General features: G+C 36.5%; 3 protein-coding genes and 1 long non-coding RNA gene across 7 annotated transcripts; 1 reads left to right on the forward strand and 3 right to left on the reverse strand.

Annotated features, from left to right (window-relative positions):
• Window positions 1–1,663: 1,663 nt before the first annotated feature.
• G1 (transmembrane protein G1P-related 1) lies at window positions 1,664–2,754 on the reverse strand (the record flags this gene model as incomplete). The annotated part of the gene is made up of 1 exon (XM_086605536.1): window positions 1,664–2,754. A coding segment is annotated over one exon (804 nt), but the record flags the coding sequence as incomplete, so codon positions are not given.
• LOC147505409 (GroES-like zinc-binding alcohol dehydrogenase family protein) lies at window positions 1,664–12,434 on the reverse strand. 4 transcript variants are annotated; one of them, XM_086557944.1, is made up of 8 exons: window positions 12,266–12,422; window positions 12,028–12,160; window positions 11,711–11,938; window positions 9,153–9,226; window positions 4,344–4,503; window positions 4,087–4,206; window positions 3,876–3,984; window positions 1,664–3,251 (listed from the first exon to the last, which is right to left on the reverse strand). In XM_086557944.1, the coding sequence occupies exons 1-8, from the start codon at window positions 12,295–12,297 to the stop codon at window positions 3,070–3,072; spliced, it is 1,038 nt and encodes a 345-aa protein (XP_086414070.1). In that variant the 5' UTR covers window positions 12,298–12,422; the 3' UTR covers window positions 1,664–3,069. The 4 variants fall into 4 exon arrangements, with proteins under 4 accessions (XP_086414070.1, XP_086414071.1, XP_086414072.1 ...); XM_086557945.1 differs by having other exon boundaries at window positions 12,028–12,142; window positions 12,266–12,419; XM_086557946.1 differs by having other exon boundaries at window positions 12,028–12,155; window positions 12,266–12,416.
• A 1,415-nt stretch (window positions 12,435–13,849) lies between these two features.
• On the reverse strand, window positions 13,850–23,943 carry LOC147505411 (uncharacterized). The gene is made up of 2 exons (XR_015193315.1): window positions 23,689–23,943; window positions 13,850–14,545 (listed from the first exon to the last, which is right to left on the reverse strand). It is a non-coding gene; the product is annotated as an uncharacterized LOC147505411 (long non-coding RNA).
• An 859-nt stretch (window positions 23,944–24,802) lies between these two features.
• LOC147505412 (F-box protein At4g35733-like) lies at window positions 24,803–25,752 on the forward strand. The gene is made up of 3 exons (XM_086605537.1): window positions 24,803–25,400; window positions 25,502–25,590; window positions 25,699–25,752. Exons 1-3 carry the CDS (start codon window positions 24,803–24,805, stop codon window positions 25,750–25,752), a joined length of 741 nt encoding a protein of 246 aa, XP_086461663.1.
• The last annotated feature ends 366 nt before the right edge of the window (window positions 25,753–26,118 follow it).

Here is a 26,118-nt window from a genome sequence, read left to right on the forward strand (position 1 = left end):
CTTCATCAATGTATGAATGTTATTTCTTCTATAGCACACCACATACTGTCTAATTAAGGTAATGTTCCTTTCCAAAATGCAAATCTTAAACCACACCCTGATACTATCATCAAACAAGTATAATCCATTCCCCAAAATATGCTCCAATCCTTCACATCCTAATAACAGATTGCTCAAAATCTCCCCTAAGTCATGATGCAAGTGTACCCATTGTACTTGCAAAATGGTTTCATGTCCCTTTCATGGGAAATCCTGAACAGCAACACTGAGAGCGGGTCTTCAACAAGCTCTGGAGTCTGGTGTTAGAAAATTAATTTCTTGAACCTTGCAGTGATAGTCCAAGGGTTGTCAATGGGGCCAAACAAATGAAATAGAAGTCTCTTGGAACACCTCTACACTTTATCTATGATTTTCAAGACCTAAAATTGAAGTTAGAACTCTGTGAAATGGTACTGTTGTGATTTGGCCAGCCAAAGAAGCTGGGTTGGCGAGTTAACCCTGAGATGTGGTTTGGCACATGTATCCGGTTGCCATAACTTCTCTTGCCAAAACCCTTTCGAGATCCCCTAGATATAGGCAAATTTCCAAACCGCGTTAAATTTTGGTCTCATGCGTATTTGTCTTAATTTTATTTTTCACTCTCTAAAATGAAGATTTCACTAATTCTAAAAAAAGGAGGTCAAGAAGACCGACAAGTCCAAAAGGCCAAGAGCAAAAAATTAAAAACAAAAAAAAAAATCCGAAAAAACAAACCACACCTAGACACCCCACTAATAGCCCAGAAAATTTGCAAGTCCCTCTAAACAAATTCCCCAACAGGTAGCAAATGGAAGAAAACCCCAAAGTCGCCTGCCTCTAGATGAGAATGACCCTGATTGCCACTTAGTAAGAAAATCCACCAACAGACCAGGTGATGTATCTTGTTGGCGGAAGAAGCTTCAACAATGGATGAACATCAATAAGATTTAATAAATCAAACACCTAAATCTAGGGTTTAAACCTTCAAACATGAAGAACAATTCTCAAAGAGTTAATATTCCATAATAACCAATCCAACAATGAAGGCCTAGATGCCTTTATATAAGAAAACAACTACTAAACCTAATTGGAAACCAAACAAAATAGAAACTACTAATTAATTAATAATCCATGCTCATGCACCAGGACTAACTCATAATAACCCACACTCTCCAAAAAAAACAAGACCAAACTTGCCACGAGATAAATAGCCATGGTTGACCCACTCTTCCAAACTAGAAAAAAGAGGACAAATGGACTGATGTAATACCCGGGAAATTCTTCCTAAGATTTTCTACGCCTGTTTGTCTTTCTTTTACAGTTTATTATGTTTTTACAGGTTCGGTTATGTGTTACAATCTTCATACTCCATTGATAACAAGATTTTGCTTTACAAAGGAGGATTCAATAGAACAACTAAGCTGCAGGGTGTTGGTTTTTGTTATGGTAAATATCACGCAAATTTAAAATTAAGTATGAAATTGTAAGCATTCTTAAACTATGTAAAACCCAAGATTTTAAAACATGTTATCTATTCCAACAACGGGATTATTCTCAAAGAGAAAATCTTCATGGTACACTACAAAATGGCCAAAACAGCTTAGCAATAACTATTTATACAAATGTTAACAAAGTGAGAACTTAATGACAAGCGAAAAAACTTAATTAGAATCCTCTTATTCATTCAAAAAATCTAGTCTCACATTTTTTGGGGATTAAAACAATTTGGGAGGGCATAACGGATTAATGGTGCATTACAACAACAAAAACCAAAATACTATTTTCCACGCCTCCATTAAGCACAAGTATTTTCCCACTTGTCTAACACTACACTAACATATTGAAACAAAGTCGTCTATAACTAATAATGCAATGAATGATACTAAAAACATATTAAAACAAAGATCAAAATTACCAATCGTCGCAACAAAATCAACTCTTCACTGCATTATCCTCCTCTTTAGACTCCGCTTCAACTTTGGTCATCCCCCCCAGTACATTATCCGCTTCAATTTTGGCCTTATTCCTCTGAATAGCCGCGGCAACTTCTTGAGGCATATACTTCTCATCATGCTTAGCCAAAACTTCTGTAGCGGAAAAATAACAGCCTAGCTCCATAGCCTTGTCAGCAAACTTCTTCCCATTGGACGCACACTCATCTTTACTCACCTCATTATGAGGCCTAATAAAACCTTCAACAACGACAGAATGTCCTTCTCTAAACAAATCAGGTAAAGAACCTTGATATTTAACCAAAATATCGGTCAACAAATCGGTAACTATAAATTCCATTTCAGGTGACGAAACGGGTTGCGTGACACTATTTTCAAGAACTAGTCCACCTAGTCTGAACTTGTTTTTTGATGGGTTGGAGTTGAATTTTTCTAAAGCTTCAGAGGGAGTCACGTAGAAGACTAGTTGGTCTTGGAAATTGTTTAGAACTATTATTATGAAGCCAGCTATGCAGCTGAATGTTAGTGCGTATGTCCACAGACGCCGGTTTTGTAGTTGGCGGGCGCGTAAGCCGATGTTTTGTTTTGTGGACCGGGTTGGTTGACGACCAAGGGTAGAGAGGAATCTTTTGAGGGATGGAGATGTTGGGGGTATTTTGGGATGGAGTGGAAATGGGATTGAGATGTTAGGGTGTGGAGTAGGCCAGAATAGTGGCGGAGACGAGAAATTGAAGACATGGTGGTGATGAGTGTGTTGTGTACCACCAAAACACAGGATACATTGCAATCAAAACATATATATTTTGTGAAGATTTAGTATCTGGGCCTCCAGTGCCCAAATCCATAAGAGCCCGACTGTATTATAAGAAAAAGGTCAATTATAAAAAAATATAAAACAAAAGAGAGAAACCGCAAATGAAATAATTGTGTTAAACCTATTCCTTTATCCTTTCTAAAACACATAACAAAATTGCGAAATTCCTGGCAAAATTATACTTTCTTAGCACGTATTATGCTCCTATTTACATCAATTGTACCGCACCGAAACATTTACATTGAAAAAGAAAAACACAAGGCTTCGGAGCTTCTGAACTTCTTCTCAATCTACTTCTAGCACCACCTTACCAGGAATTAGTTTCTTGTCTTTTGCCTCATGAGCCTCCTTCACCTGTGAAATTGAGAATGTCTTGTCAACAGGTACTTTTAGCCTCCCAGCTTCCATTAGCCTCCTGATCTCATCTAAGCCCTCTGAATCGGCCCTCATGTACGTCCATGAATAGTCTGCAGCATCAATTATCAATATAAATTAATTACAGGCTCTCTTAATTGCAGTAAGTCAATTATTCCAGTCCTAAACCGCTATCTTTTCAGGTTATGCAAAAATAGCATTCCAATCCATCACAAGTCTGTCCATTCAAGTTATTGGGACTTTGGGAGCCTGTACTAAATACATAAGCCAAGGAAGAAAGGGCAAGAAAAAATGAAATAGCACAACATTTGAAAAACAGACTCAATAGCAATGCACATAACTGTTGCATTAGCTTCTGAATATTAGTTCTTTTATGCAGAGTGAGTGTACATGTGATTTCCTAGTTGCAAAAACTAAGATTGGTTAAGTGGTTCTTAATTTCTAATCGCCCTTCCGATGTCGATTGGGGTAATGCGCAAATTGAAGTGGGGTGACATGAAAGGTGGGGGAAGGGTGCAACATCGGATTTCCGTTTAAAAACTAGAATTTGATACGTTGTGCAGAGAGTTCAGCTAATAAATATATCTTTCTGGAGTCAATACTTTGTAACTGGAAATGACTGATATGGTTTAACTTGTACACTTAGCACGACAATATGTATACATTAAGTAAATAGAGAAAGAAACAGTTCATAAAAAAAAAATGATGTTTCGTACCTATGCCATGGGAATAACGGTATTGCAATTGTTTCTTCAGTAAAATAGATGTAGCTGCAGGAAGCCCAAAAAGTAATCCATACCTATCCGACAAGGATGCTGCCTCTCCCTGCAACAATAAGGTAAAAATAATCAAAGGATTTAGATGGCAGAAATTTAAATTTACTGTGACATCTGACACTGAAAAACAAATCCCAAGATAATATCCTACCTGCAGTGTCATATAGTGACCACCTCTCCTAAGAAAGTTGATGCCTACTCTTTCGGTTTCTTGTACACCAATGGTATCTAAAACAGCATCAAATTGTCCTTTAATTGCCAATTCAATATCCTACAAGTAGGTGTACTTGTTAGTTGAAACTTATTACTCCAGAGCTAAGAAAAAGAAGGTGAACTAATGCCCAACTATCACCTGCAAGCAGTAAGCTATGAAAAAACATATGAGACACACAACTCCACTCTCATTACCTCAGCAGTATAATCAATAGCTTGCTCAGCACCAGCTTCCAGAACACGATTTACACTTCGACCACCACATGTAGTTGCTACATGGCATCCCGCAGCTGCTGCAAGCTGAATTGCAGATAAACCCACTGCTCCACCACCACCAAGCACCAACAGTCTTTGTCTGTTGTAGACAATATCAGATAATAAAGAGTAATACACAGAAAAGTAGTTGCCGACTCAGAAGAGACTCCTTTATTGAGGACAAACTAATGTATCAAAATTCAAAAACAATAAAAGAGACATACAAATTGTGAGGATAGACGCCAAGTAAGAATGTAAGACATACACATGATTTTAAGATATTAAATACCAACACGCCTGGCATATCAAAACAAGTATATCAAAGCAGGTTTAAATTATTATATCCACTGATTAGGGTCAAAAAGTAAATAAAAATTCCACTGGTTTAAGAAGTTTGTCGGTGTAGTTTCAGTGGAGTATAAATAAAAGTATTAGTTGATATAACCAAGCTTTAGGATAATCAGGTATATAATGGTCCTAAAAGAACAAAAATAGGATAAAATGGTATCTAACACAAGTACTTGTTTTTTTTATTCAGAATAACTATTACCCAGACCGAGATAGAGATAGAGATAGAGATGGAAATTCATATTCATTAGATAAGTGATTGTGGATCTGATATTAGTGAGGACAACCAGATTGGGACGATCAGGTCGGTTGAGGGTAGCAGAACAGCAATAGGCTGATTGCCATTCTAGTACTGTTTGGGTAAAGGGCAGGAGCGCTCTTTCCCTCTCACCAGTACTTACTGTAAGGGGTAGGGGCGGAACCGGTTCAAACCTAATAACTAACACCCGCTTTCGAGTGAACTCTTGGACGAAAGGGAAACAAAGCCTTTTTTCACTCGTTTACGGGACCAGTGTCGAAGGAAAGGATTGTAGCACTCTCTTGCTTGAATGAATCGACATTTGTGGATGGTTTTCGGGATTCTTCTATCTTAGAACTACAGGATCAACTACTCTGGCTTTTAGCCTTTGGAACCAGCGTCACTCGCCCATTCGAACTCTTCTGTCCTTCCCATCTAAAACCCTTGAATCAGTGAATCCGAGGACAGAGACCTTGTCGCTGCTTTATTTAAACAGCTAAGATGACATCTAAGACCGTCTCTTTTTTTTTTTTTTTTTTTTTTTTGCTCGGTAAAAGTGATATTCCATTAATAAAAGAAAAGTAGGCTGAGAAGGCCTACATTACAAGAGAACAACCAAAAAATAAATATTTACAAGTGATGAAACAAAACATAAGAAGAAAAAAACAAAAAACCCCTGACATGCACCGTCACCCCATGTCTAAACACATAATACGATCCCATCTAGCAACAAAATACTCAAAGAAGCATCCTCTAAACTCTTTGAAGACTTTAGACCACCAAAATAACAAAGTTTTTATCAAGAGAATTGTCTTCTTACGCGAAATAGAGATGCCATTAAAGTGACGACGGTTTCGCTCTAGCCAAATGCCCCACATGATCGCAAAAGTAATAAGCTCCACATGCGATTTCCAGAAGAAGAGAAAGGACCATGACTCCAACCTTTAAGCAAATCCAATACCTGGCCCGGGCATACCCAAGTCATTCCAGACTCTAAAAGAAAAACAAACCATATTTTCCAAGAAAAAGGACACTAAAGAAGTACATGATTCACAGACTCACCATCTTTTCTACACAACTGACAATAATTGACCAAACACATTTTCCGATGCCTAAGGTTATCAATGGTAAGGATGCGTTCCAAAGAAGCACACCATGCAAAAAAAGGCAATCTTGGAGGGAATTTTGAATATCCAAATTATAGTCCCAAGGAATTCAGGAATGGGGCTAGGACTATTAGCATTAGACAACCAAGAAATTATAGAAAAATAAAAAAAAACTTAACTAAGAAGATACCTTTATTGTTGGGACACCACACTCTTTTATCACCATTTTGTGCATTCGGGATAGTCACATCAAGCTTTACCATCAGTGAAGCTAGGTCTCTAATTTCCCAATCATTCAAAACCCTGCGCAGTCCAAGATTCCAAGATATGCCTCCCTCGGATCTAACCATACAATCAAAAATGGGTTTCCCTTTGAACCTGGATAGACCAAACAACAAAGAAAAAGCAGAGGCTAAAGCCCCACCACTTGTCCAATGATCATCCCAAAAAATAATCTCATCTCCTATTGCAAAACTGTATCGAATACCTCTTAAGAACAAAAAGAGCACCTTAAGAATTGCCCTCCACACTCCACACCCATAAGGTATTGAAACCGGACCACTCTCCCACCCAAAATGTCTCTCCCCAAATCGAGACACAACCACCTTCCTCCAAAGACTATTTCTCTCTTCCCCAAAACGCCATAACCACTTACCCAAAAACGCTTGGTTGAATGCTACCATACTACACAAACCCAAACCACCAACGTTTTTAGCCAAACAAAGAATCTCTCACCTCACCAAATGATATCTATGTTGCTCCTTGGAGTCATCCTATAAAAAATTCCTAATGATACTCTCAATCCTATTAGCAACTCTCTTGGGAATGACAAAAAGAGACAAAGTATACTGGAAGAGAGGACAAAGTACTCTTAATCAAGACCAAACGACCCCCTTTCAAAAGATACCTACAACACCCTGCCAGCTTATGTTGGAATCTCTCAATAACAGGATCCCAAATATATTTAGAACACACGTCGTCCCCAAGAGGAAGACCCAAATACGTACAAGGAAACGACTCCATCTAAGACCGTCTCTTCTTTTCCACATCCTCATTCCTCCTTGGGACGGCCCTGAGACCATTCCTTTTTGCTCGCCCATTAGTAGTTCAGCCTCTTTCCCCCCGAGGAAAACCCTTTTCAGATGGAGTAGTTCATCTGTGTCTTGAAAGCCCACCCTAAATATAGGAGTTCCTATCTCTACTGCCTATCCAGCCCGAAGACTCTTATTCGTGGTGGAGCACTTCGAGTAGGATCCGGTCCCATCCCAGCAGTGAAACCCCTTCCTGCCCCAGGTCACCTGCCTCTGAAGCTGGAATGACTGTCTACACAGCAAACTACAGCTTCCAAGCCATAGTTTTCATGTTGGCGCACTTGACGGAACTAACATCTAAGCGCCGACTAAGTCTCATTCCGTTCCGGAAGGCTTGTTCTGGCACCCGGGGCGCAGGAGCGCACTTCCGTTTTCTATGCTGGGGAGGGGATTGAAGCTTTGATGGCAAGTTCTACTTCAGTTAAGGTTTAATCCCATTTTGACACCGCACCCAATCGGAGTGCAGGAGATGCACTCCATTTCTTTGGCTCTGCCATATATCTCTCTAATAAGGAAGGATGGTGTGGTGGCCCACCACCCTTTGAGTCTCAATGTTCTCAAGATTTTAATCGAGTTGTGACATAGAACATCTAACAAATACAGGGGTGAGAGCTGCTTAACCTACCATGTGTTTAGTACACTTAATATGTCAAAAATGGCTTTTGGTCCCTTGCTACCATGGGCTGGGCCGGAGGATTCTTTATGGCTAATTTGTTTTTAGAGTAACAAAGATTAAGATGTGGAAATAATAGTAAGTTCCATAATAGCTAAAAACATAAATGAGATTATCTGTTGAGGTGGACAACTTAAATGTATTTGATATTATCAGTTCAAAAGGACAACTTAAAATGAAAATTAATTAATGGTACCTTCATTTCCGTAAGTAGCCAATATTACCTAAAGAGCTCAGTGCTCTAAATTTATATATTGAGGTAGCCAACAGCAGCATACCAATAGCCTACAAGTATGGGTTTTGGCTTCAAGAATAATACATCCCATGGATCTAAACTAACTCCACTTCTCCTGGTTGTGCTCTTAGTGTGGGAGTGTTCATCTGTCTCCGGATTTCGGTGGATAAGTCAAAAAAAAACTACTGTAACTGTTCGGAACCATTTATCTGAGAACACCACCCTGCATACAGATCTACATCTCCATTGCCAATCGGTTGATGACGATCTTGGTCCTCACATCCTTGTTGACGGTGAAGAATTTCTATGGAGGTTTTATGTCAATATATTTAAAACTACCCTCTTTTGGTGTGACATGTCTTGGGTAGACACAGACGGTCATCAGGTACAAGGACGTTTTAATGTATATACAGCTGAAAGAGATTTCAGAAAAGAGAATTATTTTGATTGTATTAGGAATGTGAGAAGGCAGGGAATATTTGATGGACATGGACAGGAATTGATGTTTACTTGGCCAAAAGACTGAAAGGAAGACTCCATGTTGGGACTCTGTAATAGGTCAAAGTGGGTGAAGCTCAGAATAAATAAAAGATAGTTTCTAGCAAAAAATCTTACATAAAATAGTTTTACATTCCAAAGTAATAACTTACGATGTCTGAAACTCTGAATCATATTACTTTTCCTATTCCTTTTTCTTATTATGAAAAATGGGCAGAACTCCTATTTTATGGGGTGAGTCATTTGTCACCTTTATCACGCTATATTGTCAGGGGCAAGGCGGGGGTGCTAGGCTCCCCAACTGGTGCCTTCGCAACACCTTTGACAAAGGCACAACATTTTTCATTAAATTGGCGACTTCGAGCGCCTAGGCGACGCCTTTGACAGCATAGCCATTAAGTTGCAATGCTACAAACATCACCACAAAACGTATCAACTACTTATCAGATGCATCAAAATGGAAAACTGTGTATTATTAGTAATTCAGAATAGTGAGAGAAAATCCTCATATTTACCAAACCATAACTCAAACTATGCCCACAATGAAGACTTAAACATACCCCTCAGCAATCCTAGCAGTACTTTTTAGAGCACGCCAAGCAGTCAATGCAGCAAAGGGAATGGCACTGGCCTCCTACATTATCAGACAAATTTTTATAAAAAAGTCATCTTCTTCAGTAAAAAAAAATGAGGATCTAACGAATACAATGTCGCAAATTGAACATGCAAAGTAATATATACCAATCCAGAAAAAAATTAATCAATGAAAAAGCATAAGTTTATCAACTACAATAAGTTTGCATTCATAATCTACTTTAGTGATTACATGTCAAATATAGCAGAGTGAAAAGTGTTACGAAAATGAGTATCCTTGAAGAAAGAATTATGGTAACTATGCTAATGCAGTCAAAAGCATGCCTAGGGCAGTCTAGACTCAACCTAGCTCTTGCACTAAGAGGACTTAGAGTCACCACACCTCACCCCTAGTGCAGGCATCTAAGGTGCGTACAGGCAACAGTTGCCAAGGCTCAACCCCAGCACTTAGCTTCGGTCTGAACCTTTAATTACATAGAACTATCCTATACAAATAAACATTTTCAGTTTTATCAGCGTCACAATCTAAATCCCTGGCGAGGGTGGGAATCGAATCCAATACCGCCTCATCTACAATACTTATAACAACAATGACCCATAGGAATTGAGGTAAATTTGGTAAATAAGAGAGCAATTGGCTAGGTATAATATATGTGAGAAGGGGAAAACTGCCTTTTACAACCAATGTTTTTCAATATAGTAGATAGCACTGCCCTTCCATTTTCATTATGCCATGTACAGAAACAATGGCTCCAAAAGTTCAGGTAAGGCAACTCTCCCCCCTCCCCAATGGATCCGCCACTAAAGAAGCGCCCAATTGTGGCTTTGTCTTCCCCTTTGAATTTTGACCACCAGCAAGGACTATCTCCCTAGTCTTCTTTGCACATGGCCGAGTAATGAAAAGAATGTTAATTTTCTTTTAACTCTTGTTGGAGGCTGGAGCTATAACTAAGCTCCTCATTTATAATCTTCAATATTATGTTACGTTATCATTGCAACTCATCCATCTAAAAACCATAGTTATTTAATATTATATGTAGTATTAGGACACAAAAGTATGTCTACTACTTCACTCGATGTGCATTCTTGTAATAATACCATAAAATGGCAATAACACAACATTAAAGATTTATAAAAATACAGTGATAAGCCTTCTTTCTCCTTTCATTTCTTCTTGGGACTTTTAGAGAACTTTAGTTTATAATAAAAAGGTGACAAGAGAGTATGATGAAGAAACCAACTTAAGAAATTAGAAATAAGTGAAAATGCCAACATAATCTCATTTTACAACAATATCCAGGTGAAAGAACCGGTGCTCATCTATTCTGATACTAATTTACACAAATGATATTCAATTCATCTACATTAGCAGTAGTTAGGCTACTTTTGAGTTTATTATTTCTTTTGAAAGTTAGAACGTTATTATCTGATCCCTTCAATTCTCTATTCCCCGTTGAAGGTGGGCATCGAACCCAAGACCATGGGCGCTGCCTCCCAAGTCTCGACCAGTAAGCCATAGTGTGGTTACTTCCGAGCAATTCTTTTTGTTTGGCTGGAAATGTCTCTCGCTCTCTCTCTCATTTTTATTTTCATTCTTAATGGAAATGCATCTCATCAACAGGGTAACTTTTTGGGTGAGATAGTACAGAAATGATCGATCTCTTTCCTTTTTCTTTCTCTTTGTTGTTGCATAGGTGTGGCATTATGTTCTTCCCTGAAGGTTACATCTACATTAGAGCACAAGTCTCCCATTTTTGGCATAAACAATAAATAAAAATAAACGAGTAGACCCATCCAAACAATTTCCTACAGAAGTGTTTATGAAAGAGACTTGCAAAGTGCATGAGCTTGTGGCTTGCACCCATTCCCTCATGGGGAGCTTGTGAATTCGAAACTCACTAGCATCGTCTATGGAGTTTAACTCGTGAAATTAATTAAGCCCTAAATGGGTATTCACGATAGCTTCCCGGTAGTGTTTCCCTAGAGTTGATTACGGTCGATTACCCTTCAAGTTGGTGATGATAGCATTTGGGGCAGGTGCATGGTCATGTGGCTTCTTAGGTGGACCTAAGCAAAAGTAAGTCATCATAAATGTGGCTCTTAAGTGGAGATGATGAAACTACATAAATGGAAGCGATATGTTTTATGTTTCTTTCTTTACCACCTAGTTGTTTAAGTTGTAAGCAGCAAGCTCTAAATATAAGTAGGTTCAGGTAAAAGATGACACAAATTTAGACGAGTCATATGAAATACAAGTAGATGTTCCACTCTTCCAATTATACCGAACTGAAGCAGATGGATGCCACTTCCAATGGGCCAAGGCAGACAAAAGACAATAATGGCTTTTTTCCAGGGATAGAAGGCAATAATAAGTATCTGAGCAACGAAAACAATTCAATTGATGAGAAATAGGAAAGAGCAATTGAGTTTAAAGGAGCTATACATTGAAAATAAGTAGGTGCCAAGGTTGGAATATTAAAAAGCAGCAAGTATGCGTAAGGAGGCAACATGATCTGAGGCTTACCACATGTGAAACTGAAGGTGGTTTTGGCGTAAGTTGTTCCTCATTAAGAATGGCATAATCAGCATATGTACCTCTCGCAGCAGTAGGATGCAATGCCCCAAAAACATCTTGGCCAACATTAAGGGACCGAACTGAGGCACCAACAGCTGCAACTTCACCACTAACATCGCGGCCCAATATAAGTGGAAGTAGTGGTCCAAATATTGAACGACCATAACCAGCTCGCATCTGAAATTAAAATGTTTCGAAAGGTGAACGGGCAATACACATTCATATCTATTATCTATTATTATTATAAACTGAAAAGAAAAACTCACGCGAGTGTCGAGTGGATTGATGGAAACGGCACGTGCACGAACGAGGACATGATGAGGTTCGAGATCAGGGATTTGAACATTAGAACGAATTTGAAGAACTTCCGGTCCACCAAATCTAGGAATTACGACTGCTCTACAGCTCGTCACAATACTTCTTTTACTAATTACTAATCCTAATTTATTATTATTACTTAATGATGATGGGAAATGGCGCAATTTAGCATTGATATTCACTAACCTTCTAGAAGAAGACAGTCTCCACATCGGCATTTTGTTTTTGTTTCTTTGCTAAACGAACAAGGAAGAGGAGAAATGAAGGAGGAGGTGACGTGGATGTGATTTCATCCGCAGAGGTCATTCGTGGACATTTCTTGTATTTGTGTTCCTTGGTGGCACTGCTGACTGGTGGACCGAACCAATTTTTTACCCAATTTACCTTTTATAATTATAATTAAAATTGGTTTTTTCAATTTTCTTTTATGGTGCACCCAAATTTTGCACATATTTTAAAGGGCAAAACCGAAATAACCGGGTGAAGAAGTTTCAATTGGGTCATTAAGTTATCCATTAAACAACTATTTGTAGCATACTTTAGTTAAACTACTACATATAGCATATACGTTAGTATCGAACAATAAATGACATATTGAATGTAGTGAACGAGATTAGGCACAACTAGAAAAAGAGATAGTATTTATGGAAAATTCGGTGGGACAGTTGGAGGAAATTCACGAAGAACCTATGACCTATTAGCTCGAGACATAGTTGCATGTGGCCTTTTGAAAATTAGGGTGCGGTGAAGCACTATATTGATTATTGTACATAGTCCATGCTCATTGTCCTTCTATAGCTTGTTGTCTTTCCTCTATAGAAACAAAACTTTAGTGCAAAATATTAGAAAACCTCGTTACTTGCTTGTCGCACTCAAATCATGTCTTATACAACCCAGGATTAGGTACTTCAATAATATAATACTCTTACTCACATAGTCAATAATATGATACTTAAACTTACATATACTTCAATAGTATGATACTATAAATCATATATTCTATAATATAATATTATTCGTTACATATATTGCAGGAATATGATATTATAAAGCTCATAATACTTCAATAATATGATACTCTTAGTCACAAATTCAATAATATGATACTCCAAGTGACATATACTTCAATAGTATGATACTATTAATCTCATATTCAATAATATGGTACTCGTAGTTTCATATATTTCATAAATATAATACTATCAATCGTATAATACTTCAATAATATGCTACTCTTAGTCACATATTCAATAATATGATACTCGAAGTTACATATAATTCAATAGTATGATACTATAAGTCACATATTCAATAATATGATACTATGAGTTTCATATACATTTAAGTGCTACAAAACTGGTGTTGAGATTAATAAGCAATCACTTAAAAGAAAGTTTAATCATATGATAAAAGTTTGTGTTTAATCATATGATAAAACCATTGTATCTCAAACTATTTTTCCTAAAAAGTCGGCATACTACCTGAGATTGCGTCTAGTTAGTGCAACTTTGTTTTGTATGTCACTACATTATGGATTCCATATAGTAAAGAAGATTTATGTTAAAAAGAGAGTTATGGAGTTCTCACAGGTTATTTTCATACTTGTCATGTGTTCACAGTGCAAATGTGTTACATCAGATTGTATCTTAACTGCTAGCATGGCTGAACAGACATAACAAAATGGGCTATTACCGAAAAAGTTACAGCAAAATGAGCAAAAAGACACAGATAAGTGCTTCAGTTTAAAAAAGTTGTCAAGCACTTCAGATACATACATCGTAAGCATTATAAAGTTGCAATCATAAAAATGTCAGGTTACATCTTACCAAGCTAAAAATTGCAATAAAAAAAAGAGAGAAAAATGTTAGATTACATCTTACAAGGAGCCATCTTACAAAGCTATAACTGTGCAGAAGTTCAAAGTTGAACTTTGCATTACATATTACATTTTTCAATTTATTTTTAGGTTTGAGAATTCAAACAGAGTCATTTTCAGTGTAACAATGGGTTCTGCAGTCAAAATGGTTATTTTCTTTCTTGATGTCATCTTCACTACATCACGAAGCCATTGAAATCCCTAGCAGCTCTTGCATTTCAAATACTTTTCTCCAACATTTAATCCATACTTGGTAGTCTTAACATCCTCCTTCCCTTATAGTCTTTTGTATTGCATTCACAGTTTACCCAAGGGCACTCGTTCATCCAATGGCCTGGCTGCCACTTAAAGCATTCATTTGTTGATGAGCTTGATCCAGAAAGTTGATCAGAAACAGCTTCATCCAACCATTGCAAATAACTTCGACATAAATCATGTTGACACTTCAAGTACTTCCTTCCTGGATTGCTTGTTATTTGCGATTTGCCCAACAATTGGATCCCATCACATGTAGCTTATTTACAGCGAGAGTACATAAATTGGCATTCAATAACTGAGTGTCTAAGTTGATCACATACTTGACATTCAACCTGTGGTAAACATGTACTTCTCAATTTGAAACTCATGAAGATAGCGACAATGAACAAATGTCTCGATTAACAACTAATGCAGATATTAAACTTCTTAATAGGCTTCTTCAGACCAATAGCTCAACGAAGTTCAATTATTCAAGAATTACTAATCCATGAAGGAAGGAAAGACTTGACACAACCAACAAATTTTTTCATGCTCTTTATATTGATAAATTTAAATTTAAATTTATCTTTGTTAACATTTCAAAGATCAAATTCTTCGTGCTCTTTATACTTGATAAAATTTGAAGTGAAGAATGATAGTCAATAACTCAAAATTTTCTCTTATTTACCCATAAAATTTAAACTTAATCAAACTCATGAATTTAAAAGGAAATTACCTTCATTTTTGCAAAATTAACGTGCTCTTATGCTTGCTTCGTGCTTCTTATGCTTGATTGGATCTTATGCAGTACTAATAACTGATAATTTTTTAAAAATAAAAAGGTAAAATCCCTAACCCTAGGTGTTGATGCTGTTTATAAAAGAAAGGTAAAAGGAGAGACGGGTTATACTGTTGGAGCATACGGAGGGAACAAATGCATTGACCAACTTATATTAAAACAGTAGATGTAGCATACTCCAATTAAGCCACTAGATGTAGCATACTACTATTAAACATACTACTATTAAACTACTATATGTAGTATACTCCTATTAAACTACTATTTGTAGCATATTCCCATTAAATCACTATATTGGATTTAATAAGTAGCGGCAATAAGTATTGCGAGCGATGACAAAGTGGTAGAGCTATATTAGAATAAGAGTCTTTTCCAATGCGTACATCATAATGAAATATGTCAATGATAATTTGCACGCGAAAACATAGCCGTAATTTGAATGTGAACACTCAAGTACCACACATACCTGTAATTTGAATATGAATACTTAAGTACCAAATATAGTCGTAATTTCATTTAAAAACATAGCCGTGATTCAAAAACCAAACCACAATGTTTAGGTTGTAATATTCAGAGATAGACATATGTCTTTGAGTGAGATCAAAGATGTTCTCATACAACTGAAAGATACGAGAAGTATTCTGAGATTGAGAGTATGATTCTTGTAGATACTCCCAAATCTCCTTCGAGGTTTTAAAAAACCGCATAATATTACAAACATCTTTCTCCATAGTATTCCACAGAAAATTCTTAACCAAGGCACCATCTTTCGTCTAGGTTGTCTTTCCTTTATCATCTGGGGGATCTATCAGATGATTTTCCTTACCTTTTCCAGTAAGATAAACAGTAACTGCCTCTACCCATTGAAGGTAATTGGCAACACCCTCCAATTTGACAGAGGTCATACCAACAGAGAAAACAGACGTATTATTGAATTCATCGGATTTTGGAACAACATCAGTCATTGTAAAGATAAGAAAAACTCACTTGATGAAAAAGAATATGAAACTGCAAAACTGCGAGACAAAGTACTACGAGCGCGTGGCGCGCTTCGAGGAAGCTTTAACTGAGCGCGACCCACGCCTACACGTAGAGATTGAGAAAACCAGGGAGATGACGATACCACGCCTTCGCCTTATGAAAACCTGACGTACTCCTCTTTATCAATACCAAGAGATTAAGGAAGCGAAACAATACTAAGACAACAACTAATACTAAAACTGGAACCTTGAAACTGAGGATCTCTCTCTTAGCATTCTCTAAAAAGAGTCGGCTCCGATACCATGTTATTTATGCTAGGAGATATATATGGTGGTTAGCTTGTTAGGTTAAAGGGATTAAGTGTGTAGAAGAAGAAGAAGAGATGATGGAGGCACAAGAAGAAGGTAGGGTTTAGAGTATATGTTACTCTAACCTACAATACATATATTTATACTAGAGATGGAATAACCAAAATAACAACAAGCTAAATAAGGTACGGTCTCACACTTATAGAATATGTGAGACCGACATTACATATTTCAACAGAAGAGATTGAGATTGCGATTTAGGTATAGACAACTAGTTGCCGTCAAGGACGTACCTGCCTGAACTGGCATGGGTGTGATCAAAATCAACGTGGATGGCTCTTCAAGGGGAAATCCAGGCTAGGGAGGGGCATGCATAATTTGCATAGCTACTTTAGCTGAGGTCATTAGTATTCTTTGTTATGGTGGCATTGTTACAAATTTCGAAGCGGAATGCAATGCCATGTTTTGGGATTGAAACAAGCTAATTTTTGGTAAGGAATACGATACCTATCCGATTGAAAAATCAGATTACCATGTTTCGCTATTCGACAAGAAATTGACCCATAAAGAACTGTAAAACTGAATCAGCTCTGGACGAATTAGGCTCCAAGCCATACACCATTGGAAACATCTCTGAGTTAGCTTTCTAATGTAATAAGTGGATTGCAAAACCGATCACCAAGTAGAAAGTTACAACTATTTTCGTCAGAAGTGTCTTTCTATTATGAATTTCGAACTATTTTTCTTTTCCGGTAATCTGTGAACCTCAAGCTCAGACATTGTTCACATGCAGGTGAAACCAATTGAGAGAATTGCAAAATAAATAATCATATCATCAAATAAAATAGACATATTCTACCCCACATCTCCACCATCCGTGGGCTTTGACCTTTAAAAATTATTAGGCCCTTTATCCAGCAAAATATAACATGTTGTTATTATCGGTTTGCCAACTGTGTTTTATCGCATCGCTTTCGCCTAGCTAAATATCCTACCAAAATGTCTTGAATAGCAGTACAATGCAGAAAATTGGTAATTAATAATCTAGACAACCAAAGCTGAGTGTTGACCTCATTGATTTGATCAGCAATCACTACCAAAAAAACGAGTTTACCCGACATACACCATAAAGAATATCCGACGGTTTCCATCAGTAGGAAGTACCCGGCAGATTTTGTCAGTCGGGTATAATATTTCCATCTATCGGGTAAGCTCCCTAGGTACTTCATTTGTTTTAGATGTGGCTGACGGTTGTAGGAGAGTTATTGTTCGTCGGCTATTTCGACGGTTTTTAATTGTTGTTGATTTCCAACAGACTACGTAATTTCCCGACTGTTGTTTCAATATTTTTCAATGTTTTCAAACCGTCGGATTTGCTCCTACGAGTTTGGGCCATCGGCATATCTCTTCGAATACCAGACGCCAAATTAATTTCATTTCCCACGCCTAATTTTTAGGAAAAAAAAATAAATAACAAAAAGATAACCCAAAAACTGTTATCCCTCTCTCACTTAGGGCTTGTTGTAGCCGCTTCACTCCTTCTCTCGTTATGGGTTCGTTGAATTCTAGGTAAACCATAATAAATTGCTTGTCTTTTTCGCCCAATTTCTATCTTTGATTTATGTAAGGATTCTTTAACTTAATCTTTTATGTGTTCATGATCTTCACGCTAAGGCATGCAACTACACACGAGGAGCTCATCAATGGGATTTACAGATGTTGGTGGTGTATGTGGTAATAGGAGGCAACCTGCACTTCTCGGACTTGCTCTTGATGATGTGGTAATCATCTATCTTTCTTGGTTTTACTTTCTTGTCAATAGCATTTCTAAACTTTGAAGTAATTTTTGAAGTAATTTCTAAGCATTGTAAGTGTTATTTGAAGTAATTTTTTCCCATTCTTTTCGATTAGTAACGGACTTAAAATGAATGCCCCATAAATGCTTTATTATTGGCTCATCCGAGTCCACAACTTTGTTTGTGAGTTTAATGTACGATGTTGTGACTAGCCATTTCACTCATTAGAGTTGCCTTCAAACATTTTTGTTCCTAGTTAAGTGAAATATTTGAAACTTTAGTGCCTTGCTTTTCATTGATGACTCACTTATTCATAGTGTATGTTTCTGTTTTTTTTCTTTTGTATTTTTTGTCGAGTTATTTGTGAATGGGGAGTTCAAAGTTCAATGGGCGGAAGTGGAAAATATAATGGCTAATGAGAAACTTCTTTGAAATCGCTTCAAATGGACCCCAAACATGCCAAAAGGTAGTCTTTCTTCCAATTTTCAGTTTTGTAGCATTTGGTATAGACTAAAGGGAATGCCAATTTATGATGATGTTAATACTCTATTCTTAAACTGATTGTTGTAGGATTTTAGCTAATCACATCAGCAATTTCTGTTCCAAGGAACGAAAGAAAGATGAGGTATATTTCTTAGAATTGGAACACGAAGTTCAAACCTTACAAACAAAAGCAACTACTTTTTGTTACGGTGACAACATTACAGTATGTGTGTATTCTTTATTTACTTTTAGTGTGTGCGTCACCGACTCACTCTCACACTCAACCAAATACAAATTCACTCCTTTTTAGTGTTTTTAAAATAAAATCTTGATTTCATATATACTAATCTTTTGTTTTAGGGGTGAAGATTCTTGGTCTCCGGAGTTAAGTGTTGGTGGTCTTTTTAGTGCTCTTCTTGGTATGTTCACTTGTATTTTTTTTTGTTCGGTAACTAGTCGATAGTTTCCTAAGGCCATAAACTAATGGCCTTGAATTGGTTTCATCAATTAGTGGTGTTGGGCTTCTTTGCAATATGAAATATATCCACTGAAGGTTTCCCTGATTCTGGTTACTTCCCTATAATTTGAATTCTTAAGTTGCGACTTTGAGCTAATATATTAGCCCCAAGTCCCCAACTATATTTCATGATGCTAACTATTGTATTTGTGATGCTAATTATTGTATTCATGAGCTTCCCAAAGTCCAAGACCACATGCCAATTGTTTCCAATAATCTTTTAGTATATGCTCTTGTTTCTCGATATTTATGGTACTTGTGCTAGTTTATGTGTCGTAGGTCTTGTTTCTCTTCAACATGGTTTTTTCTGTATGTGTAAAGCTTTAAAGAGAGCAAAATACTACTATTTTTTTTTTATTTATTTATTTTATTTTTTTTTTAATTTTTTTAATTTTTAATTTTTTTTAATTTTTTTTTTTTTTTTTTTAATTTTTTTTGTGGTGATGAATTTCATGTTAACTTATAAGGAGAATAATGGTGATGGACTAAAGTACCTCATCATTGATTTCTAAAACGCTTAAACCGTTTGATGGACAAAGTTCTGGTGAAGGTGAAGATATAAGGATTAGTTTACCTGATGAAATTCTTCACCTCATTTTTTTCATTCATTCCTACTGTTGATTCATGTAAGGCTGTTTTTAAGATTTTTAGTTGAACTTGTGGTTGTTGCTTTTAATTTATAATTTCATCTATTCATTTTTGTTACACGTCCTTTCTACTTGTGCTAGATACTAAGTAAGTGTAGGTCTTCTTTAATAATTGTGATGTTGGGACCTTTTATTAAAATCCCAAGATTTTTTAAGGCACATTCTCACATTCACATAACTACCAAGGCTTAGGTCCAAAATGACCTTTCTACTTTAGTTTTTTTCATGCATTTCTTCTTGAATAAGTTAATTTATCATTATTGTGTTATCTTAATGTATGTAGCCAATGCGACGTCCACCGGGCCTCGCGGAAGAGTCACATGTGGACACGGGGAGGTGTTTGTGTGTGCAACTAATTGATCTTTTAACTTCTCACCAGTGCAACTAGTCCATCCTCATGTAGTACATCCCTTTTACTTGTTGATTAACTTAGGGGGTTAGGTTTGTATTAGTGCATGGAAATTGGTAGTATACTTGTTATTCATTTGTTACTTGGCTTTATTCCTTTAATTGTATGTGCCTTAATTGATTTCTTATATGTTGCGGTGTACTCAAGAAAAGGTTATTCCTCGTGTTTACTTACATTGTTGCAATTGAATGGAGGGATTAATGTTATGACCAACTTTGACTTGTCTTATGGGGCTTAAAATTTGCGCCTCATTGCATTTTATTGTTTTAGAGCACAAATATGAGATTGTGAAACGCTTGCAAGCCGGGAAACATATATGTGGAATGACCGGTGATGGAGTGAATGATGCTCCCCGCCCTTAAGAAGGTCGACATTGGAATAGCAATCGCTGATTCAACTAATGCGCTCGTAGTGCTTTCCCGACATTGTCCCGACGTAACCCGGCCTAAGTGTCATCATCGATCTTTGTATTGACCAAGAGAGCAATCTTTTCGGAGGATGAAAAACTATACGGTGATTTTTATTCTCGTTCATGGTCTAGTATGGATTAGCTATATAAACTAAATTATTATTAAGGGTAAATTTACTTGAATTTATCCTTTTTCGGCAATTTGAAATCCAATTAGTTAGGAAAACCACTTGAAAAGTTCTTAGATTTTTAATTGGATATAAACTAAAAATCGAAAAGAAGAAATGAAAACTAGATCTAAATAATTTTTTGTGTTTTCTTTTCTTGATAACGCGCCAGGGCGGGGATTTTGATGTGGTAAGGGCAGGATGGTCTTTTGACAACTATATGCGCTTCCATCACAATTCATATTCAATTCCCATCGGTATAAAGCTTCCTAGTAGTCTTACCGAAAGGGTTATTCACGATTCAAACCATAATTTAGTAGCACTCAAATCAAGTGTGAAAAAATAGTAGGCATACTAGATAGGAGTCGATGAATTTTTTAGATTTTTATCATCAAGTTTAAACTTCGATGTTGATTGCCTTCTCACCATGATTTTCATTTGATGACCGTTGGTTTGGTTTCATGTTGCTTGCTCTCTATTAGATAATTAGCTTTAAATTCGATGGAATTGGAAGTTTGATTTTCCACCTTTCATGGTGCTCATCGGTGGGCTCGGTAAGAATTTTAAATATTCAATCTATTTTAGAGCATTGATGCTAGTCACTTGTTTGATGTTGAAGATTGAAAGAACACCCACTTAGTAGTATGGATTGGATGGAAATTTGTGGTAGTTAGGTTGGAAATCATATAGATATGAGGCAAGGCTCTGTAAAACAAGAAAAGGCTTAAATTTCTAGTCAATTTACTTTCATTCATAAGAAATTATGTTTCCCTCCATGGGATTCTTGCTAAGGTAGGAACCTACATCCCAATATATGAGGTAGATTTTCTTAAATTAGATAGGCATCAACCATGCATGTATATATGATATTCAAATACCTCGCTATAAACTATATATATAGATACGTGAAATGGGTTTCTGTAGAAAACTGAAAAGTTTTGGGAAAATCTTGTGATAGTCAAGGATCTAGTGGCCCGCCGTTTGGGAATCGGTTGTTATCCAAGGTTTGGGAGTCATAGGTTAGACATTCAATGGAAAAACTAAATATGTAACTAGAGTATTTGAAAACAATAGTATATATATATATATATATATATATATATATATATATATATATATATATATATATATATATATATATGTTTATCACGAGGGGATTTAGAAAAGGAATTGTGAATTCTGTTAATTTTGAATTTTGTACACCTTTCGAGGTGGTGGGCCACCTTTAAAGGGTTGCTAAACAATTGGTGCTTAGTCATTGCTAGGGTACTAGAGATTACTAGGACTCCTGGGTTGATTAGATGGTGTGGTGCTGATTTTTTGGTTTTCAAGGAAGTAATATGTATACTTAGTGAACCGACATGTCTTATTGGGGATTTTTGTTTTTTTTATAAACACATTGTTTCTTTATGAATCACCAATACACAATAGTTGTTGATGATTGTGAAAACTATATTTTGTATTGAGTAGATGAACTTGTATATATAAGAATTTGAATACTATTATAGAAACCTTGCATGTTTTAAATGTTTTATATAAGTAAACTATTTATTGGTTATGTATGTTTTACTGGGGCATAGTTGTTTGCTCAAGAATGTAATGTTGGGATATTCCCTTATGCCAAACAATTATTATAAGAAATATATATTTTTAAATAAAGAACTAATAGTGAGCTAAGGCCATTTTGATGTAATATTTGATGTATTTAAGAGCTTACACTTACATAGTTGGTGGATGGGATTTGATGATAAAATGGTTGGAAGAATGAATTATGAGATGCAGGGGATTAAACTACAAACAAAGGAAACTAGTAATCGGGATAGGTGCGAGATATCCGGGATGTGACGGGTCTCGGTGATACATTTATCCTTTAACCCGCAATTTGATCGCTTTTTTTTTTTGGATAGTAAATGAAATGAAAACTAGATCATGTTTTGTGTTTTCTTTTCTTGATAACGCTTTTTGGTGGTTGCGGATATATGCGTTTCCATCAATTCATATTGTGGTAAGCTTCCTAGTAGTCTTAGGGTTATTCACTTGCATCATTTGAAAATCATGTCCGGAAAAAAGTAGGCATACTAGATAGGAGTCTTTTAGATTTTTATCATCAAGTTGCATATCACCATGATTTTCATTTGACAGTTTGGTTTCATGTTGCTCGCTCTTCTGTGGAAGTTTGACGGTTATTAACAGTAGGAATGTCCATCGGCAAAGATCTTCAACCCCGACGGCCTGTTTTGACTAATAAAAACCGTCGGAAGCCTATGCCGACCGAGCATTTTCCGATAGCCTTGCGGCAGTTTTGGTCTGTCGGGTAATACCTTTCGCGACAGCCATAGTCAGTCGGGTAAAGTCATTCTTTTTGTAGTGAATTTGATATTTGGCCAATATAAAGTGATAAGCAACAACATAAGAGTACATGATGTGGTGATGTGGATTACTTTGTGATCTACGTTGTAACTCGAGGCACATTTCACATAGTGATCAGGCTTTCACCGATTGAAGGTTTTACCTGATTGTGTTTGCTCAAATGGCTTGTTCAGATCAACGAAAAGTTTGGGTCGACTCCACTAAGGATTTTCCACATTTGTCCAAGGACCCTTTTAGTTAAATACAATATATTTTGGGAAAGTTTTCAACTATTATTCTAATAAACGCAGTAGGCTTACCTCCTATCTGATCTTTCTTTCATAACAAAGAAGTGTGATCCATAAGCACTTACTCATTTATATCATAGCTAATTAACAAATTACACCTGACTAAAACTGAAGAAATGAGAAATTTTAGCATTGAAGAATTGAAGCACAACTTATCACGGTATATCAAAAAGTATGCACTTAAAACTCGTTCTTTTGTAGTAAAGTTAAATTCGATAGTAACACATTTAATACCAAAATACGAATTTAAATTCAATAGTATCGATTACGATTCATAATAACAAGTTAAACACATACCATTAATCGTAAATAAACACACATACATTTAATCAAAAGCTAGAGACTATCGTGCTGATAACGTGTTAGAATTAAACCGATTTGGAGAGAACACCACACTAACTTAACATGTATTGAATTATTGAGATAATGAGATAGAGATAATTCTTATTCATTGAGGTGAGTCTTAATGGGAGGAGGTTACCTAACACCAAGATATAAGATTATGATGATAAACACATATCAATGGTGGGCTTATCCATATGATTTCATAACATTTTTGTTGTTATTTTGTTTTGTTTTTCTTAACCAAAAATAAAAAAATAAAATAGAGAACCTGACGAAAGAGTTGCAAGTTTTTCAACTGCACGTGGCTTTAATAGATTGAGGAAAGAGAGATAGGAATTGAGAGATTGTAAAACGCCCGTTAATGAATCAATAAAAAAATTTCTTTTTTGTTTCGATGATCTCTTCTTGATCTCTACAGTGTTTTCGTCATGGCCGGGTAAAGAAACTGAATATTTGTTCTGTAATTTTAACGTCATTTGTGATTCACAGATAAAAAGATATTTCATTTGAAGGTAATATCTATCTCTTTCTTCTCCATTATCAAATTTCCAATGGAGGACTGGTTAACACTACCAGACCATATGTTAGATCTGATTGTAGAACGTTTGAGCTTCCCGGATCTAATTCGCTTCGGTTGCGTCTGCAAGAAGTGGAGATCTCTCTGTGGGCCTCTACAGTTTCCAAATCATCTTCCATGGCTTATCGTTCCACACCAAAGACGTTGATTTCTTCAGTCTTTGTGATGGAAAGATTTACAAGGCAGATATACCGGAACTTACTAATAGGCGAATCTGTGGGTCTTTTCAAGGAGGTTGGTTGATGACTGTGCACCAAAATTCTGAGGTTCAACTATTCAACCCTTTCTCAACATCTTTAGTCTGTCTTCCACCTCTCACAGAATTTCCTGGTGTGCAAGGAATACTACTGCGCAAAAAAAAAGGTGAAGTTCCGAATCTCGTTTATTCGTTTACTAGGTTGAGTTGTGTACGAGATATGTTCATACATTCATATTTGTCTTTGAGTTGTATGCGAGATATGTCCATATATAGGGTGGTCATGTCATCGTCTTCGGTTACTAGTGGTGCGATAATTATGGCTATACAAGGTATACACCGAACATTAGCATTTTATAGGATTGGTGGGGATCAGGAATCGTGGACTCCAGTTACCCTAGATAAAAACTCTCGTTTCTTCCGTGATGTCACTTATTACCAAGGGAATTTCTATGTTGTTCGTAACAGTAGGTATGTGGTTGTTGTTCGTGGTCTAGAAACACCTGAAACTATTCCCTATACTTATACCGAACAAATTATATCTGAACCTCCGGGAAGGGTGGACGTGGACCAACAGTCTTATATTTTGGAATCATCAGGTGACCTACTAATAGTGCTTAGAAATATTGTCCAGGACAAAGATCGAAACACTGATAACAAGCTTCAAATTCCACCTCTGAAAACAGTTGGGTTCCAGGTTTATAAGTTGGATTTTGGAAGTCCTAATAAGTGGATTGAAATTCAAAGCCTTGGAGATCGTGCTCTATTCTTGGGATACAGCAGTTCGTTTTCCCTCCTGTCTAGTGATTTCTCGGGGTGTAAGCTGAACTGTATCTACTTCACCGATGACTATGGGGTTGATATTCTTAAGCATGGATTTGGAGGCCAGGATATGGGCATATTTAGTTTAGAAGATGGTAGTATCAACAAATTTCTGTATCCAAGTGAGACTCTCTTAGTTATGCCACCCCCAATCTGGTTCACACCAAACACAACACACCAAACACATCATCTGTAGTGCGCAGCAAGCAATCAAAGAGCAAACGGGCAAGAAAAGAGGAACCAGCAGAGCTTATAGGAATGGGTCTTAAAAAGCTCAAGCGTCAGGTGAATCAATACTTGTTCCTATTTTGGTTAGGAATAGTTGACCACAATGGCTATTACTTTAGAAGGCTTTTCAATGATTCATTCTGATTATGTATGCTAAATTATAAGGGGAGGTTTCCTGCTGCTTTGAGGGCAGAGACTCGTAAACCTTTTGTCTATTAATGAAATGCTTGTTTCGTATTGCGTATTGCGCTTTTCTTTTCCTTTATTTACTTGTTCTTCTTTTGCTAAATAAATTGTGGATATTGATTTTGAATTTTCTCCTCCTTTAACCTCCAAATAAGAAGAATAAATTATTGGTACAAAACTGAAAATGCTAAACTGGTTTCTTTTCATGGAAAATCATGATGTCCAACAATGTCAGACACTGTTGTGTTCAACAATGCTGTAGTTGGTGATTTGAAACGGAAGAAGGCAAAAAGAAAGAAAGAGCACAATCAGTTTTTGCTTTACTATTTTCCATCACAATTTTGTGCCACCAACAAGCACGTACAATGCACAAACTTGGACACGTACATACTTATCTAG

Source organism: Coptis chinensis, chromosome 4 (genome assembly GCF_015680905.1).
Source record: "Coptis chinensis isolate HL-2020 chromosome 4, ASM1568090v1, whole genome shotgun sequence".
In the NCBI taxonomy this organism is placed as follows: domain Eukaryota; kingdom Viridiplantae; phylum Streptophyta; class Magnoliopsida; order Ranunculales; family Ranunculaceae; genus Coptis; species Coptis chinensis.

Excerpts from the sequence above, each read along its gene's own strand:
- LOC147505409 (XM_086557943.1), bottom strand. The coding sequence starts at position 12,297 with ATGCCGATGTGGAGACTGTCTTCTTCTAGAAGGTTAGTGAATATCAAT. Across the intron at positions 9,227-11,710 it reads CACCTTCAGTTTCACATGTG|GAGGCCAGTGCCATTCCCTT; the intron begins GTAAGCCTCAGA and ends CTGATAATGTAG. Across the intron at positions 3,252-3,875 it reads CCGTTATTCCCATGGCATAG|ACTATTCATGGACGTACATG; the intron begins GTACGAAACATC and ends TTGATGCTGCAG.
- LOC147505412 (XM_086605537.1), top strand. The coding sequence starts at position 24,803 with ATGGCTATACAAGGTATACACCGAACATTAGCATTTTATAGGATTGGT. Across the intron at positions 25,401-25,501 it reads CATATTTAGTTTAGAAGATG|TGCGCAGCAAGCAATCAAAG; the intron begins GTAGTATCAACA and ends CATCATCTGTAG. Across the intron at positions 25,591-25,698 it reads TTAAAAAGCTCAAGCGTCAG|GGGAGGTTTCCTGCTGCTTT; the intron begins GTGAATCAATAC and ends CTAAATTATAAG.